This window comes from Lotus japonicus, chromosome 1, assembly GCF_012489685.1.
Source record: "Lotus japonicus ecotype B-129 chromosome 1, LjGifu_v1.2".
Lineage (NCBI taxonomy): Eukaryota > Viridiplantae > Streptophyta > Magnoliopsida > Fabales > Fabaceae > Lotus > Lotus japonicus.
In genome coordinates this window covers 93,594,236-93,612,680 of record NC_080041.1, presented here as the reverse complement: position 1 = coordinate 93,612,680, position 18,445 = coordinate 93,594,236, and the positions used below count along the sequence as shown (strand labels likewise).

Sequence of the window (18,445 nt, the reverse complement as noted above, 5' to 3'; positions counted from 1 at the left end):
TTTCCTCCCTCGACACATGCTTCACCCCCAATACAGGAAACTAAAGACATTAAAAAATCTATATGACTAAAACACTGATAATTTTCAAGGTCTCATATCACCGTTCATCGTCCAACTCACCGCTAATAAAGAATCACTTTCAATAATAACATTGTGACAATTATATAGATGGTAAAATTAGAAACCATGTAAAATTACTTGAACTTTCGTCTCAAGAGCTCATAATGTCTCGTTGATTTCGCAAAGTAACTCAGCACATGACCATTGCAATCTCTGAAAACACACCAATTCCACTTATACCCATATAAGAACATCTCCAATGCAAGGTTCTTAGTTCTTATTTTGGAGTTAAGAACTAAGAACTAAGAACTTTACCATTGGAGGTGCTGACATGGACTCCTTAGTTCTTAAAAATAAGAACTCAGTTCTTATATAAGATGTTTTGCTTTTTGAGTTCTTAGCTTAAAATATTAATTATTTCTCTCTCATCCAAATTACTTTATTACTTTATGAGTTTTGTTTTATTACTTTATGGAAAAAAAATATAAATAATGTGGTTGGTGGGACCAAATGAATAGTAGTAAGAACTAAGAACTCATGGTTGGAGCAAAATTACTTGAGAGTTGCTTAAACACATGTGGCAATATGGGCCCACATGAATAGTGCTAAGAACTAAGAAATTAGAACTAGCATTGTAGATGGTCTAACATTTAGATGCTCCGTTAACATTAAATTTCAATAACCTCCCAATAGGTGACACCGAAGCAATACTTTGAAGCACATGATCATTGGAATAAAGTTGTTAACTCATCCTCCAATTATGGAAATAGTCTTATTTTAGTCATAGTTGGAGAGTTTCAAACACACTCTTATGTGTCATCGCAAGTCCTATGTGACCCTTATTTTCATCATCCCACATAATCACGTAATCAAGCAATTAATTCCAAATTATATAGAAATATAATGAAAACAATATTATGGTAATATGAAAAGACAAGTCTTATAACGTTGTCCTCAAGCATAGAGCTCCAACCGCCCTCAAACTGACTTGCTTAGTCGTTGGCGGCTCTGGAGGAATAAAGTTGCTAAAAACCCTAGTAGAAGGAAGAAAAGCATTTTTCATGCTGTCATATGTCATTTATGCTTTATACACTTCTGTCGTACATATTAAATAATTTTTTAATTTTATTTGTTATTGAATTTAATTTTAAAGTTAATTATAGGTTGGTTTTAAATCTTTAATCAAATTATGAGCATATTTTTCACCATCGCAACCTTTGAGCGGGTTTGGGGTCAATTTGGCTACTAGAGCTGATATTGACAAATCTCACTTGGGCACTTCGCTGTTGCTCATCACACTCTTCAGGAAACCGTGTCCAGTTCAAGTCAAAGTGTTATAAACAGTGATAACTACAATAAAGCATAGCACCGTTCTCCTCTCTCCTTTGTTGTTCGGTATGTAATCTCCCCTCTTATGTTGTAAGCGTTTTCTCTTTCTCTAGCACTAGAGTGATGCCTTCTTTATCTTTATCTTATTTCAATTCAAGTTTGGTATTTGATGCCTACCCTTTTGCCTCTGTGCCGATAAGGTGCTTGATTTAATGCCTGACTCAATATTGCTTCCGTGGTAATCGTAGCCTATCTTGATTATTATTATTTTTTGGGCTTGGGTCCTTGGGTTTTCACCGGTTACGATGCGATTGACCGGGTAATTGTCTTGCGACGACTCGCGAGGGGACACAGCCGTCCAAACCCTTAAGCGTGTGCGCTTGATGGGCTTAAGAAAAGTTCTTGGGATCGATCCGGTAATCGTTTGGCGATGACTCAGGAGGGACACTAGTTATATGCATAAATAAGGAGATATGCTTAGTTTCAATTTACTTGAATTTTGTTAATTTGATTATTGGCTTTGGCATTGGAATATGTTAAACTGATAAGTATACTCTTAGTCTGATTATGATATAAGTTGAACTTACATTTTCTTATTGTGTAAAGTGCTGCCTTGCTAGTTGCTTGCTTATTCTGTGTATATTTTCTGTAGTTGTTGATTGTTCTTAGAGAATTGAGACTATGGGAGCTTTTTAACTGCTGTGCCGCAATATTTGTTGGCAGCAGTATCAGTATGTGGTCTTTAATTGTGTTTTTTACATTTTCACATTGCTGGCAGGTGGAAAGCAGGGTTCAGATGGATGATACTTTTTGACATATATATGCACCTAAACATATGGGGCCAAGCGGCTTTCTGTGGAATTTTACTAAAAAGTTTGTCACATTTGGGCTCATATCTGTGACTGTGTCCGATCGTTACATGACTGTTGTTCCTGTTCGAGGTGGCTCTATGTCTCCCACATTCAATCCTAAAACTCACTCTTTGATGGGAGGTGTTTCTGGTACTTTTCTTCACAGAGGGGTAAAAAAATGTTTTTAGAATTGCAAATTTTATTGTTTTGACAGTTGTTTGTGCTGCAGATGACTATGTCTTTGTTGAAAAATTTTGCCTTCAGAAGTACAAGTTTTCACATGGTGATGTGGTGGTCTTTCGGTAATACTGTTGTCTGTCCTTTTCCATGTATTGTATTCTTATGAATTATGTTTGCATTTATATGCCATATATTCCTTTGCTATATGATATCTGAAAGCTAATTTATTAGGTATCTGTATATAGCTAGGTGAACTTGCCACCACGAGCCTTGAAATTGTTTTAAGTTGCAAAGCATGTCTTTGGATTAATATAACATTTCTGTTGAAGTTTTTGCCTTTGGATGGTTCATCATATGAATGTTTACTATTATATATATAATAGTTTATTATTGTAATAAACAACCTCCTGTTCTTTAAGCTGTATTTCATTGGTTGGCTTGGCTCTTGTTCAATATGAGTCTAATTTATGGTATTGAACGCTACTACTCAGATAATTCATGTTTTATCATAATTTACATTGAAACTAAGTTACTGTTTTTTGGATGTTTTAATTGGCACATTCTGAAACTTCTGTAGCTCCCCATTGAATCACAAGGAGACACACATAAAGAGAATAATTGCATTACCTGGTGAATGGATTGGCGCTCATCATAACTATGATGTGCTGAAGATTCCAGAAGGACATTGTTGGGTTGAGGGAGACAATGCAGCTTCTAGCTTGGATTCAAAATCATTTGGACCTGTAAGTTGCTATTACCATTATGAGTTCTTTCATGATACTGTTGTGTGATATGCAAAATGAAGCAAGAAAGAAGTATCATATGGACCAATAATTGAAATGAGTGTTTGGTTGCAACTCAAAAGTTTTGTCACCTTCACCATTTTTTGTGGTCTTTATCGTTTTAGTGCTCTAATTGATTGCGGATTTGGAGTTGAAGTTGGTTATGATGACTTTTCAAACATATTTTAGTATTGCACGGTGAAAAACCTCAAGATTTCTATTACACATGAGCAAATGAAATCAAGTGTCATACGAATTACTGTGTGAGACTTGACTAGCTAGGCTTCTATTACTACAAGAATAGTGGACCTTAACTATTTGTCCATATCAATTTTGTTGACTTATTTCAAGCAATAAAGGCTAGTAGTAGCAATTTTGCATTACTTAGTGTATTTAAGCAAAGTGCTCTTTCACTATAGTTTCACTACCGGATCAACTTACCAGTCTACATTTCCCATTTTACTTGCTTACTAGCCATGCTTGTTTGTGCATCTGGGCAAGACCCCGACACTAGGCTATTAATGTATTAGTCACTTAGCAAACATTTTTTGTAAATTAATTTTTACATGCAGCATTCACTCTCTAATCTTCATTGAAGAAGTTAGAAGTACCGCATTGTTAGCCTTCACAGAGAATATTTACTGATTGGTTGTTATGGACATTTTCTATGCTGTGTAATGTGGCTGATGCGAGATGGTTTTTGTTTTAATTTGTAACCTGATATTATTGTCATGAACCAATTATCCCAAAAGTTTAAGCTACTAGGTAAATGACGCATGAATAGTTTTATACATTATATTTCTAACAATTATTTTGGCAGATTCCTTTGGCTCTCATTCGAGGAAGGGTTACCCATGTCGTGTGGCCTCCACAAAGAATAGGAGCTGTCAAGAGTACTCCACCAGAAGGATTATCTCCTTCTATAGTTGGATCCTAATGTTTTTGTGTGGCCTCCTCAAAGAATAGGTGGCGAGAGAAGAACTACACAAGAAGTATTTATCTTCTGATCTGTATTAATGTTGTTCCCTTGGGTGGGAAAAACCATTCTTTATTCAATTTTGTCATTGTGAAGAGGAGAGTGAGTAACCTATTTGTTGATTGGATTAGTTGAGGCCTTGAATCCTTCAAATGTTGATTACATTCTGAGCTAGGTAACATCCAAAGTTGATACAAACAAGATAAATCATATCTTAATTGCACCTTTTTAAGCAGAAAAGATTAAGATTGCAATGTTTGGAGTCCTTTTAGTTCCAAATAGAGGGGTACTCATGGGTTGTTTGGTTCGAAGTTGGGGTAAGATAAAATCTTGATAAATGGGTTTGGTGCGATTTTGAAAAAAAGAAAATGTGAACGAAATCAATCTCATAAAAAGGAGATGAAATGGTTTTCGGTCTTTATTTTTCAAATATTTTTGTTTGATGTACACGTCCTTATGGTGATAAAGAAAATTTGAACAAAGTTAAAGAAGTAACTTTTTTGCAGAACATGATATAACAAAAACTATTTTACGATCATAATTTATAATTGCTTCTGATTCATTAATTCTCATGTCCTCAATTGGCTCTTCTTCTTCATGCTCTATTTCTAAGTGTATGGCATCAGGCTTTGATGGTTGTGCTTCATGAATCTCTAGCTGGTTTTCCTTATCTTCCTCACAGAGTGCCTCGTAATTTAAGTCCAACAAAAAATGGCTTATAGGTTGGTTTAAATCAAAGTTACATTCACGACAATGCAGTCTTTGTTCACTAAGATGTTCATCTTCGTTACTGCAAGAGAACTGAGGGTTAAGAGTGGGGCATTCTTGGAGCTTGATCCTTTCATTTGGTTAGATAGGCTATGTTTGACATGTCATCTTGTTACATGGGATATGATCGAAGTAAGTGGTGTATGTAGCAGAATCAGACACCTCTCGAAGTCCTCATAGCCCACATGCTGGAAGCGAAGGAGGAGATCTTTCGTTTTCTAGCCTAGTCGTCGACTCCTCGTGCTCCGAGGGTTGTTTCTTGGACACCACCTTTGACAACTTTTGTTGCCCTCAATGTGGATGGTAGTGTGTGTGCCCAGCCACAACAAGTTGGTTTGGTGGTTGTTTTCAAGACTCTGGAGGTATTTGGCTTCAGCGAGCTCCACCTCCTCAGTATTGGTATGCCTCTTTGATTACAAACATTCGTGACTTGTTGGATCGTTCCTGGGAGGTGCACTTGCGGCACACTTTGAGGGAAGGGAATGCGTGTGCAGATTTTCTTGTCAAGATTAAACCTCGCCAAAAATCAGGCTCTGCAGGTTATTCAGGGTCCTTCGCCAGAGTTGGAGCCTCTTTTGTTTGCCGATGCGACCAGTACCTCGATTGTGAATGAGTAGTTGTTTCGTGCTCTTTTTTCTCCTTTTTGGCACCTAGCCCCGCCCTTGCACCAATAAAAAATGTTGATGCGGCTTAATGAGAGACTGTGTCTGAGGAGTGTCCCATTGATCAGAATTAGGACTCTATTTTATTATATAAGATAGTGGATTACAATGATTACAGTTAAAGATAAAAAGTTTGAAGTCTAAACACATTGCAACACTCTTTACCACTATGTTCATACGAAAATAGTTTTAAGAAAAAATATTCACTTAGAAAAATGTTAAATTTATCTATTTTATTTTAATTTTAAATTGATAATACAATTTTCATTTAAAATAATTATTGTGAAATTTTATTTTAATTATTTTAAAAAATATTTTTCCTACTAGTGCATCATATAAAACATATAGCATAGTCCCCAGTTGGACAGAGACATGTGTACATAGAAAGGAGCCTTACAAACTTTGTAACTAACCAGTGTCGTCATTTCCAGGGCCAAAGTGTACCCTTTCATTTCACATTGTAATTTACAAATTCCAAATTTCTGAGACCTGTTCTGGGCATGAATCACACCCTTTTCAAATCTCTCTTGGTAAGTTTCCCATCAGACCCATTTTCTCATTCACCTTCACATTATTATTATTATTATATATTCTGCATTTTCACTAAATTTTTCCTTTTTTGTTCTTTTTGCATGCTTTCATTTTCTTAATTTAACTTTATCAGATTGATTATCTATTTATCTAGTCTAAATGTTATCTGGGTTGTCTTTGTTTTCTCAATGACCTTTCTGGGTTGGTGTTTTTCATTTCTTTTTATCATTGTTGGGCAGTTTACTGAAGGGAAATTGGGTAACTGTTTTCTGAGTGGTCTCAAATTGATGAAAACAGAGACATGGGAAGACTTTTCTTGATCAATCTTGATGGAAACTTCTATAGATGCAAGCACTGCGAAACACATTTTGCTCTTGTTGATGATATCATTTCCAAGGTCTTTATTTTTCTTACACGTGAATTTGATTTCTCAATTGCTGAAAATAGTCATAATACAATGACAATAATTTTGGTGTTTTTGCTATGGTATATAAGGCTCCTTAGTGGTTGATCATGATGAAAGTGATGTAGTGATTCGTCCCGAAGGTGGAAGGTTACAAAAAATAGGATCAACTCAAGTTTAGAAAAGAAACATGATCCTAGGATTAGATACATATGAGTACTAATTATAGATTATATCATGTTGGGTTTTTGGAGTAGTAGGCATTTATAGAGTGGAAATATGTCTCTGTGAAACATTATCAATACTAATTCCTAGAATGGCACCTCTAAATTGTGCTATTTTAATAATCAAGACCTTCTGTCACTTGTGGGGTAGGCTACATTGATCAAACATCCCATAAGATCCTATCATAAATTATGTCTTAAACAGAACATTTAGATCTAAATTCTTTTTAATAGTTTGATTTATTGTTTTTCTTGAATTCTTCTCTATGTGATCTATCTTCCTTACTTGTGCTTTGGATATGCTCCATGACTGATGAATACATGTACCAGAGATGCCATAAAATCCTGTCATAAATTGTGTCTGAAACAGAACATTTAATTACATTTTTTCTATCTTATTTATCCTCCTTAATCGTTGTTTGGGTCTTCTACACACATGTTCCAAAACCACCGCTTAAGGTACCGCCTTTTCGTCAATAGGTTCTACCCTTTCTAATGCTTCCATCCCTAATATCATCTTGTCTTTCAGTTGTTGTGATTCTTGTATGATTAGAAACTTGGGAGAGCCACTCACAAAAGTTAGTTGTTGTTTGATGGCCCAAGGTCCTATAAACCCCATAGCAGAACCTCGTACTTCCAATGTGGGACTCTAATCCTATACCTTGTAACTGGATCCTAACATCCCACTATGGTCGGCAGCCTCGCGTCCATGCAGGCTGTCCCTTTGGTTAGTCCCACGCAGCCGTTGCGATGCCAGTGTCAACACCCGTGTTAGAGCCCAAAGTTAAGATGTGGGTCGGGTTTTGGATCATGTTAAAAATAAGCCTAAAATGTGGCTTGTGTGTACTCTAGGAGAAATTAGATAGAGCCAGAATTAGTAGTAGGACAGTTATGCAGCAGTTATTAAACTATTGGTATGTTATAGGGCAGTTATGTAGTAGTTATTTAATTGTATAATAGGGAAGTTGTGATTTGGGTAGTTATTCAGCGGTTATTAGCAGTATGTGGTGTAGTTATAAGGTGGGAAATGGGGACAGTTTCTGTTTGTATTCTGTTTTATTGAGTGCAAGGCTGAGAATTATCGTCTCAGAGGATTGAGGAGAGCCTTGGCTCTAAGGGTGATACATAAAATTCTCTACCATATTTGTGTAATACAGTAAATTTTGGTTGCAAACCCAATCAACCCGCGCTGTTCGTTTATGAGCTGAGAGACATGATGGAAATCTTTGATATCGATTTGTAATTAGAACCTTGGCATATATTAAATGGTGCACCCTAGGAATATGCATGATATGGAAACAACTATATGAATCAGAAACAAAGTGGACAAATTGGAGGATGAAGTGTTTGAAAGACTATTTCAAATAGACTATGTATCTTAGACGACATCTTAAATGTTGACCTTTTGGTCTATTCTCCTAATCTGACATTTCATCCATATTTGAATGGTTCTGTTCCCAGTTAACTTGATAAAATCTTAGACTGTATATGGCATTTTGCAAACTACATGCATAAGTAAAAATGGGACCTTTTGATGATCTAACCTTGCTGTTCTCTTAGTCTTTCCATTGCAGGCATGGGAAGGCTTATCTTTTTGATAAAGTGTAAGTGTCATTTGACTTTCTCAGTACCAAATTAACATAAGCATTACTGACTGCCAATGTATGACCAGCTTTAAAGCTGTTGTGTCAAATATTTAGCTTTGAACATCAGAATATAAAAATTGTGCCAAATATTTAACCATGTTACATGTTATGCATGATGATGCCCAGTTGTATCTCCCTGCTTTACCGCATATAAAATTAGTTTTTCTATAAAAATATAGAAGGTTAACATTATCTTTTGAGAAAATCTTGATACTTTTATGCTTAATAGTTCTTGAATGCACCACAGCTGGTGCAATTGTTATTGGGATGGAAACGCAAGATCGCTATAAGACTTGAATGTGTATGAAGTGTCACTGAAATAACATCTTGTTAGTCCATGTTATGACAGTGTGAATATCACCGTTGGCGTGAAAGAAGAACGGATGATGATCACAGGATTGCACACTGTGGTTGACATATTCTGTGTTGCATGCGGTTCCATTGTTGGATGGAAATATGTAAGGACCAGTTTTAAAACTCATGGGTTTTGAGTTATTTGATAACTTATCTAGGTGCTGTTGGCATTGGGGAACCTCTTGTTTTTAATATAGCTTATTTTATTTCATTTTAGGAGGCTGCTTATGAGACGACTGAGAAGTACAAAGAAGGAAAGTTTATCCTTGAAAGGTAAGTTGGTAACCAGTTAAATAATTATCTATTTTAGGCATGCTTTGTAGTTTTTGTTTCATTCTTGTCACTCTTGAGTTTTTAATTAGTCCACATTTTGATGCACTTGCTTTATTAATAATGAGTAGGTTTAAGGTGTTGGGACCTGATGGCAGCCTCTACTTGACAGCTCAAGAAGCTCATGTTGCTGAAAGTGATGCTGATGATGTTTGATGTTCTCATTTCCGGATCATCTATTTCTTAATTGTACATTCTTTACACTTCCTGTTGTGAAAATCTGCTTCTATTAGCTATTAGAATTGGTATATAACTATATATGCAATACCCCTCATCAAAGAACTTCTAGAAACAAGTCCTGATTTCAATTCGGATTCAACATTTGTTATTGCATCTGTCTCATCTTCATGTCTGTTAAACTAAGCGATAGATCTATGTTCCCAAGCTCCTTATATCATGTAATTCACTTTGGTTGGGTAAGAGAAGGTTAAGTAGTTAACAATGGGACAATGAAGAGCTAGAAAAACAAGTCAGCATTTTGGACTTGGAACTAGCGTACTGGTTATATATATATGATTTGACCACCCAAGTTCGTTCACCTGTGCAGGTACTGAGTAGATTGGATGAGAAATGTTGGAATCCATTAGAACTGAAAAGCAGTTGCATGTTTGTTTGGTTGGAATAGTTGAGAATATGAATCCATATCTATTATTAGAGTTCATTACAATCTATTTGAATTTCTTTTGTTATGAGGTTTAATTATAGGAATTGTGGGTGTTAGTGGTATATGTTAGTTTTATTTGTGTATTTTCATATTGATATAGGTAGATTTTAATCAATTGCAAGTTATGTAATTCATGTACTTAAGGGATCGAAGTATGAAAATAATCCATACATGATTTTTATAAATTTAATTAAGATCTAAATAAATCTCATAAATCAATACATGATTTTTTTCCATAATAAGTTTCAAAAGATGACTGTCAAAAAAAAAGTTTCAAAAGATACTCATTTTTTTTTTGGTTACAAGATACTCACTTTTTTTGTTCTTATCAGTTTAAGATACTCACTTTTTTTATAACAACCAATTATATAATTCCAAAAAATTGTACGCACTGACAATTTATTTATATATCAAATTTGAATCTTCATATTTTAGTTTCCCTTATTAATATTCCTAATACGAACAGTTTTAAAATTAAATATTGATAGCCTTTTAATCAAATCACATATCAATCTGTAACAAAAAAAAAATTACATATCAATCAAATCAAATTGATTGGTTGAATATCTTAATTTAGTTTTCATATTATATAACAAGGGGAGATTGATTTGTCCATTAACTATGGTTTTTATATAAGAATATGCTCATATTTTTGGTATTGTTTTTCAACCCTGGGCGAGAAGCAATAGTATTTCACTATTTCATTGAATTTGAGATATGAAATACAAGAGTTCCGATGATGAGGTTGAGACCTTAAGCGATATTGAATTTAATGATAGTGTTGTAATGGAAAAGGGACGGATAGTAGAATGGTTAAATCTTCCTCCAGAGTTGTGGACAATGATAGCCAAACATCTAATCACCCTAGACAACACTACATTTGAAATTCGCAGATTTCGAAGTATATGTAATACATGGCGCTCCGCTCACCCTCTCCCGGAACACACGCCATTTGCCATTCCTCTCGGAAGATCTTGCCTTCTCCAAAAGAAAATATATGGTCTAAAACCATTATCACATGAATCTCACATTGATCAAGACCCGTCTATTTCTTCTTCAAAAGGGTGGATAATAATGTCGGAATCCGTGCCACTTCCTCTCTTAAATCCTTTCACCTGCTCTCCTATCTCTAACACCCCTCAGATTTTCTCAAGTGACACTTCGCCAAGGGTGTTGGATATCATGAACTTCAAGGCTGTGGAGTTGTTTGAAGTATTTAATCTCTCTGGTAATTATGACTATGACGTTCAAAAAGCGGTATTGTTCCCTAGTTTTCATGTGGAGGGTCGCATGGTGTTTGCTTTATTTCGTGGTAGAAAGTTGTGTGTTCGCAAGACTGGAGATATGAAGTGGACCATGATGAAATTGGGTTGTTATTGCTGCCATGATATAATCATTCACAAGGGGAAACTTTATGTTATAAATGACTTGGGAACAATTTCTTGGATGAATCCTTCATCCTTGAAGTTGGTACAGTTTACACAGCCATTGTGGGGGTGGCCTAATGGCAAGGAGAAGAAAATGGTGGAGTGTGGTGGAAGTCTCTATGTGGTTGATATGCCTATTAAAGCGTTCTCTTTGAACGAGGAAGTTGATATTAAAGTTTACAAGGTCAATGAAGAATCAGGTAGATGGGAAGTTGTGAAAAATTTGGGTGATGTTGTGATTGTTTTGGGTAATAAGTCGAATTTTTCTCTGTCAGCTCAAGATTACCATGGTGCTGAAGGGAATTGCATCTACTTTTCTTACACTAATTCTCGTGGAGTCAGGATATTCTGTTTCAGCTTAAAGGATTACATCTTAAAAACTCCTAATCCTTTCTGGCCTTGTCCCAGTTTGTTCAGCCATTGAAGACTTGATATATTAGGTTTCTTTAAAAGTTTGAATATGCATAGTTCCTTGTTGATTGATCGCATCGCCCCATCTGAAGCATTGGAAGTAATTATGGAACTAAATTGCTAGTGTTGGGGATTGTAGATTTGTCAAGGACATTTGAAAAGGATTCTTTCTTACTATACCTGTTCTAAACATTGTTCATCTAGTTGTCAGCACTGTTCGTTAACTTATACTTACAAGGCAAAATTGCTAATGCTTTAAATAAGAGAAAGAAATTAAATATGTAAGCCAGCTCGATTGTGAAGAAGTAGTTGTTTTGTGCTCTTTTATCTCTTCTTTTAGGGGCCCGGCCTCGCCTTTGCACCAATAAAAAATGTTGATGCGGCTTAATGAGAGACTGTGTCTGAAGAGAGTCTCATTGATCAGAATGGGGACTCTATTTTATTATATAAGAGAGTGGATTACAATGGTTACAGTTAAAGATAAAAAGTTTGAAGTCTAAACGCATTGCAACACTATTTACCACTATGTTCATATGAAAATAGTTTTAAGAAAAAATATTCACTTAGAAAAATGTTAAATTTATTTATTTAATTTTAATTTTAAATTGATAATACAATTTTCATTTAAAATAATTATTGTGAAATTTTATTTTAATTATTTTAAAAAATAATTTTCCTACTAGTGCATCATATAAAGCATATAGCATAGTCCCCGGTTGGACAGAGACATGTGTACATAGAAAGGAGCCTTACAAACTTTGTAACTAACCAGTGTTGTCATTTCCAGGGCCAAAGTATACCCTTTCATTTCACATTGTAATTTACAAACTCCAAATTTCTGAGACCTGTTCTGGGCATGAATCACACCCTTTTCAAATCTCTCTTGGTAAGTTTCCCATCAAACCCATTTTCTCATTCACCTTCACATTATTATTAATGGGACCTGATGGCAGCCTCTACTTGACAGCTCAAGAAGCTCATGTTACTGAAAGTGATGATGATGTTTGGTGTTCTCGTTTCAGGATCATATATTTCTTAATTGTACATTCTTTACACTTCCTGTAGTGAAAATCTGCTTTTATTAGCTATTAGAATTGGTATATAACTATATATGCAATAAACCAGTCTAGAACTCTCCGGTAAGGGCCAAGCAATTAGGAAACAATAGCAGAACAAGAAGAAGTAAAAATGAGTAAAAAGTATTGGATCCCCCTGCCGCTTGGGCGGTGTGTGAGAATATTTCCAAAATATATGGACTTAGAAATATGCATTATCTTAATGGTTATAATAGTTAATGTTCATTTTTATATCACTATGTTGATTGGCTACATTCTTGCATGTCCATGGTTCAAATCCTGGTTTCTCATTTTTATTCGTGAATTAATGGAATTAATTCAAAATTTTAGCAAAAACCTGCTAAAGGCAGGATTGGAACCCGAGAGGTGCGTCCCATGTGAGGGGACTTGTTTGCCAGTTGGACCAACATGATAGTTGGAAATTATTCTGAACATTAATAATATATAACGGCTTTCTGGAAGTTGTTTCTCAAATAGATATATCTCTTCACCAAGAGATGTTAGTATCTCTATATAAAGAGATATTTGGGCAGAAAAACAAGACAATTCTGATGCACGAAATTGGACTTCCTTTTGGTCAATTTCTCCTCCATTTACTATATTCTAAATCATCCTTAACTTCACTAATGCATGAGTGAAGTGTGGGAATCATACTTCTGTAAACTATTATCAAAGATACGCTTGGTGTGTTAGTGCAAACCACATCAAGGAATTCAAAGTATCCTGAATGGAATTCGCCGGTTATCTCACTTGCATCCAATACACAGTAATTGGTGGGGGCGAATTGAACCTAAAGGTTAGTGCGTATGCACGCTTTGAATCTTCGTACTTCCATCATCAACATCTTCATCAATCCAAGAGTTGCAGCATCTTCCCCAACACAGATTATTTCCCAACAATCTTTAGGTTCAATGTTCGTAATCAATGGCTGCATCACTCAAAGATATGGGGTCTAATTTTGTGAAATTGGACAAGTTTGATGGAGGCAATTTCAACCGATGGCAGAAGAAGATGCAATTCCTTCTTACAACCTTGAAAGTGGCGTATGTTATGAACACCACAAGACCATTGGAGAAGGAAAATGAAACCATGACTGAAACAAGAGGAAGATCAAATTGGATCATTTACACTTATGAATAGAGGTTAGTACCCCACAACCATTTGTATTGTGTGAAGACCATGAATTCTTAAGATTTGATATATCTTCTACATGCTTTAATATGATTAAGTTTAATGTGGTAGCAAAGCATGAGTTAAATAATTTGTAGTTTTTCTTTAATGGTGATTTGATCCATGAATGATGTCTTAAAATTATTCTTGATAATTTTGAGAACTTAAGAATATTGATTTTCCGCTGCATACATATGATGATTTAAACAAACGATTGAGATTGTGTGATTGCTTCAATCTAAATTATTGTTGTTCATGTAATCATGTTTGATTGCCTTGGGTTTAATTTAGTATGCAAGTAATAAGACATGTATGATGTTTTAAAATTAGAGTTAATTTTGTTTTATTGAATCCTTATTTATGATTTCCGCTTCATAAGGATGGTTCCTTTATGTTCGTAATTATTGGATATTGAATGATGATAAATGATGATCATATGCAATTTTATGATTTATGTGACTTCTGTTGATACTTGTTTCTGGAAATGAAAAACCCATGTGTTTGGCTTATATGTATTATGAAGTCTGTATGTATGAAGACGTTGCATGTGTGTTAGCGCTTCATGCTTTATTTAAATAAGTTAAATCATAGAAAATTGCGTGAAGTATATGATGATCGATGTGGTAGTGCAATTCGTTAAGTTCTATGGGGCATGGGTTCGAACCCACACAACACCTGTTTTTCGTTTTTGAAATTTAAAATAAATGAATCTAACAAATGTGTTTATAATAAATTTCAGAATGAAAAATGTGTTATGACTTGATTATATGTGGATGATATGTTAATCTTTGCTCTGATTTAAATGAGGTAGAAAAGACCAAATCTTTCTTATCCAATAGTTTTGATATGAAAGATCTTAGGAAAGCAAAACTTGAGTTGTGTCTTCTTCTGGAGACAAAACTAGATGAAAAGAAGCTGAGAATTGGGGAAAACTTGGCAAATTCTTTAAACATGAACTGTGTTGCTGTTCCCGCTATAGGCAGTGCTGGGGGGGCTAATCTCTTGTTGGGCTCCTTCTACTATTCTTGTTGATGAGGTGCTGAAAGATCAACGGGCTATCATTCTGATCGCAAAGGTGCATGCTCTTCCCTTTCAGATAGCTATTTGTAATGTCTACTGCCCAAATGTTGTTACTGATAGAAGAGCTTTTCTGGAAAACCTGGGTAATTTACTTTCTGCAAGAAGAATTGATCTGCAGACTCTCTTGCCAAAAGAGGTTCAGTTAAATCATATGATCTATATTATTTCAATAGCAATGTGGACTTTTGAGTGGAGCTGGGCCAGATTGGAGACCACGAAGGTTTAGAGTGTATTAATTCATGTGAAGGTTTTCAAATGCTTTCATAGAGCTGATATACTGGTCTAGAATTGACCTAATACTTTGCTTGGATAATTTGGTATTTCCTCTGATTCGTTTTTTGCTATTATTTGCTGCATACTTGTCATCTTTGAAGTTGGAGCCAATGTTATTTTATTTGGAAAGCCTAACCTTTGTAAGTGCTTTGTTGTGACTTTGTTGGGGTACTCTTTTTCCTCCTTAGGATTTTTTCCCACTGGGTTTTTCCTTTGGAGGTTTTAATGAGGCCCCTTCATTATCATCAATTTAGCACTTGGGCTTAGGAGGTTTTTGAGATGTATTGAAATGAGTTGTACTGATTATTTCTGGATCCTTTTTTTTTATGTGTACTTTTAATAATCTACATGAGAGGATTGTTCTCATGACTATTCTATATTTCAATGCAAATTTCAGTTCTCGAAAAAAAAAAAGATCTAGGTGAAGCAGATGCGATTTTAGGAATTAAAATCATAAGAGATGGTGATAGTATTGGTTTATCCTAATCTCACCATATTGAGAAAGTGCTTAAGAAATTGATTATTTTGATTGCAAATCGGTTTCTACCTTTTTGATCAAAATACCAATTTACAACCATATAAGGAATGTCTTGTGGCACAACTTGAATATTCAAAAGCAATCAGATGTTTAATGTATGCCATGACCTGTACTTAACCTGATATGGCATATGATGTCGGTAGGTTAAGTCGGTATACATGTAATCCAAGTAAAGACAATTGGCATGTTGTTAATAGAGTTTTGAAATACTTGAACGAGACAATTAATTATAGTTTGACCTATAATGGTTATCCTTTAGTTTTGGAAGGATATACAGATGCCAGTTGGGTAACTTATGTAGAAGATCATGCTTCCACTAGTGGATGGATCTTCAACCTTGGTGGAGGTGCAGTTTCTTGGGGTTAAAAGAAACAAACTTGCATTGCCTACTCTACCATGGCTGCAGAGTTTATTGCTCTTGCTACATGTAGTAAAGAGACTGTATGACTAAGAAATTTATTGTATGAGATACTTATTTGGCCAAAACTAATGAGACAAGTATCCATACATTGTGATAGTCAGTGCACACTATCAAAAGCATACAACCAAGTATATAATGGAAAATCCAGACATATTGGTTTAAGACATAGCTATGTGAAGGATTTAATTTCAAATGGAGTAATCTCCATAGTGTTCGTAAGAACTGAGAAAAATCTTGTAGATCCTTTGACGAAAGGTCTGACAAAGGAAATGATGTTGAAGACATCATTGGGGATGAGTCTCAAGCCCATATCGAATTGATCACCAATAGTGGAAACTCAACTCACACTTAAGTAAAATTAAGTCTTGAGTTCAATGGTGAAAGTACACTATAAGAGTGATTGCAAGTACTTAATTATCGATACATCCCAAAGAGTAGAAGTACTTGGACCATAAGAATAAAGTGGTAGGATAAAGGTTTCTTCTTAATGGACATATAACATATATTTGTTGGAATGCATAATTATGGGTGTATTTCTGATATAGTCTACCTATATGAGAATGAAGTGATGCCGCTTCATAGAGTTAAAGGGCTTGACTCTTAAATTCTCATGAAAAGGATATGTGACACAAGGCCTTATGGAATGTGTCAAATTTAAATTCTTTTGATAATAACGAGATTTCATGTGTAAGTTATGCACACTTGTTCAATTGAATAGTTGGTTCAAAGCTTGTCTACCAATTTCTATTCGGGATAAGTGGAACTCATCTCTTACTAAGTAATGGTTCAAATCGTAAGATACCATTATCTGAAACCATGATATTTCCAGAAATATGGATTTAGTTATATTTTGTAAATGGCGGGGGATTGTGAGAATATTTCCAAAATATATGGACTTGGAAATATGCATTATCTTAATGGTTATAATAGTTAATGTTCATTTCTATATCACTATGTTGAAAGTGGTCTAGTGGATGTGTAATTGGCTACATTCTTGCATGTCCATGGTTCAAATCCTGGTTTCTCATTTTTATTCGTGAATTAATGGAATTAATTCAAAATTTTAGCAAAAACCTGCTAAAGGCAGGATTCGAACCCGAGAGGTGCGTCCCATGTGAGGGGACTTGTTTGCCAGTTGAACCAACGTGATAGTCAAGAATTATTTTGAACATTAATAATATATAACGGCTTTCTGGAAGTTGTTTCTCAAAGAAATATATCTCATAAGGTTTTGACCCGTTTGTGTCATGGGTCGCCTGACCCGATATTACAAAGTTAGTAAGCCCACTATGTTACAAAGGTCATAAGCCCAATACCAGTACACCACTCATCAAAGAACTTCTAGAAACAAGTACTTATTTCAATTCGGATTCAACATTTCTGTCTCATCTTCATGTCTGTTAAACAAAGCGATAGTTCTATGTTCTCAAGCTCCTTTTATCATGTACTTCACTTTGGTAGGGTAAGAGAAGGTTGAGTAGTTATTAATGGGACAATGAAAGAGCTAGAAAAACAAGCCAGCATTTTACACTTGGAACTATCGTACTGGTTATACATATATGATTTGACCACCCAATTAAGTTCATTCATCTGTGCAGCTACTGAGTGTATAAGATTGGATGAGAAATGTTGGAATCCAGCACTTGCTAGTTTGTTTGGTTGGAATAGTTGTTGAGAATATGAATCCATATCTACTATTTGTCTGTTACAATCTATTAGAATTTCTTTTGTTATGAGTATTAATTATAGGAATTGTGGGTGTTAGTTGTCTGTTACAAACTTATGAGTAGTTTTTTTTGTGTATTTTCATATTGATATAGGTAGAGTTTTAATCAATTGCTAGTTATGTATTTCTTGTACTTAAGGGATCTAAGTATGAATGAAACAAAGCAACTACCAAGCTTAGTGTTCCTTGATATATCATAATCGGACAGACCACAGATCAAAGGTGGGCTCAACATTACAAACTTTATTTTACCACATAGTAGTGAAGGTACTCCCACTAACACAAATGGAGTTCATAATCTAAGATTTAAGTACAACAAGGAAATAAAAGCCTGTCAGAATGCAACCTATTCGTCTCACTTCTCCTTTTATTCCAAACTTGGGTTTGCAGATTTTTGACAATCACAAGAGACCCAAATCAAAGGCAGAAGCGTTCCAATTAAGACAAATGGTGTTCATGATTTTAAATTTAACGATACCAATGAAACTTAAGCTCCTCATTCCTTAGTGTACCAATTCCGGGACTCGTTACCGATTAAGCAGAAAATTTAACTATATACTCCA

The 18,445-nt window shown here is 35.0% G+C and overlaps 3 protein-coding genes across 9 annotated transcripts; all 3 read left to right on the top strand.

The window, feature by feature from the left end:
* The first annotated feature begins 1,206 nt into the window (after positions 1-1,206).
* On the top strand, positions 1,207-4,432 carry LOC130727931 (uncharacterized). Of its 4 annotated transcripts, none has more exons than XM_057579241.1 (5): positions 1,207-1,479; positions 2,168-2,390; positions 2,455-2,542; positions 2,998-3,163; positions 4,023-4,432. In XM_057579241.1, the coding sequence occupies exons 2-5, from the start codon at positions 2,225-2,227 to the stop codon at positions 4,137-4,139; spliced, it is 537 nt and encodes a 178-aa protein (XP_057435224.1). In that variant the 5' UTR covers positions 1,207-1,479; positions 2,168-2,224; the 3' UTR covers positions 4,140-4,432. The 4 variants fall into 4 exon arrangements, with proteins under 4 accessions (XP_057435224.1, XP_057435223.1, XP_057435227.1 ...); XM_057579240.1 differs by having other exon boundaries at positions 1,218-1,455; XM_057579244.1 differs by having other exon boundaries at positions 1,225-1,479; positions 2,470-2,542.
* Positions 4,433-5,975: 1,543 nt separating this feature from the next.
* LOC130727930 (protein yippee-like) lies at positions 5,976-9,926 on the top strand. 4 transcript variants are annotated; one of them, XM_057579238.1, is made up of 7 exons: positions 5,980-6,138; positions 6,379-6,536; positions 8,327-8,370; positions 8,762-8,870; positions 8,984-9,039; positions 9,168-9,285; positions 9,644-9,926. In XM_057579238.1, the coding sequence occupies exons 2-6, from the start codon at positions 6,441-6,443 to the stop codon at positions 9,250-9,252; spliced, it is 390 nt and encodes a 129-aa protein (XP_057435221.1). In that variant the 5' UTR covers positions 5,980-6,138; positions 6,379-6,440; the 3' UTR covers positions 9,253-9,285; positions 9,644-9,926. The 4 variants fall into 4 exon arrangements, with proteins under 4 accessions (XP_057435222.1, XP_057435221.1, XP_057435219.1 ...); XM_057579236.1 differs by lacking the exon at positions 9,644-9,926 and having other exon boundaries at positions 9,168-9,538; XM_057579237.1 differs by lacking the exon at positions 9,644-9,926 and having other exon boundaries at positions 5,982-6,138; positions 6,437-6,536; positions 9,168-9,538.
* A 551-nt stretch (positions 9,927-10,477) lies between these two features.
* Positions 10,478-11,611, top strand: LOC130712540 (F-box protein At2g26160-like). Its single transcript, XM_057562372.1, has one exon. It carries the CDS (start codon positions 10,478-10,480, stop codon positions 11,609-11,611), a length of 1,134 nt encoding a protein of 377 aa, XP_057418355.1.
* The last annotated feature ends 6,834 nt before the right edge of the window (positions 11,612-18,445 follow it).

Bases quoted from the DNA above. Each gene is read 5' to 3' on its own strand.
- LOC130727931 (XM_057579241.1), top strand. From the start codon at position 2,225: ATGGGGCCAAGCGGCTTTCTGTGGAATTTTACTAAAAAGTTTGTCACA. The intron at 2,543-2,997 runs GTAATACTGTTG...AAACTTCTGTAG, and splicing joins GGTGATGTGGTGGTCTTTCG to CTCCCCATTGAATCACAAGG. The intron at 3,164-4,022 runs GTAAGTTGCTAT...TTATTTTGGCAG, and splicing joins ATTCAAAATCATTTGGACCT to ATTCCTTTGGCTCTCATTCG.
- LOC130727930 (XM_057579238.1), top strand. From the start codon at position 6,441: ATGGGAAGACTTTTCTTGATCAATCTTGATGGAAACTTCTATAGATGC. The intron at 8,371-8,761 runs GTAAGTGTCATT...ATGTTATGACAG, and splicing joins GCTTATCTTTTTGATAAAGT to TGTGAATATCACCGTTGGCG. The intron at 9,040-9,167 runs GTAAGTTGGTAA...AATAATGAGTAG, and splicing joins GGAAAGTTTATCCTTGAAAG to GTTTAAGGTGTTGGGACCTG.
- LOC130712540 (XM_057562372.1), top strand. From the start codon at position 10,478: ATGAAATACAAGAGTTCCGATGATGAGGTTGAGACCTTAAGCGATATT.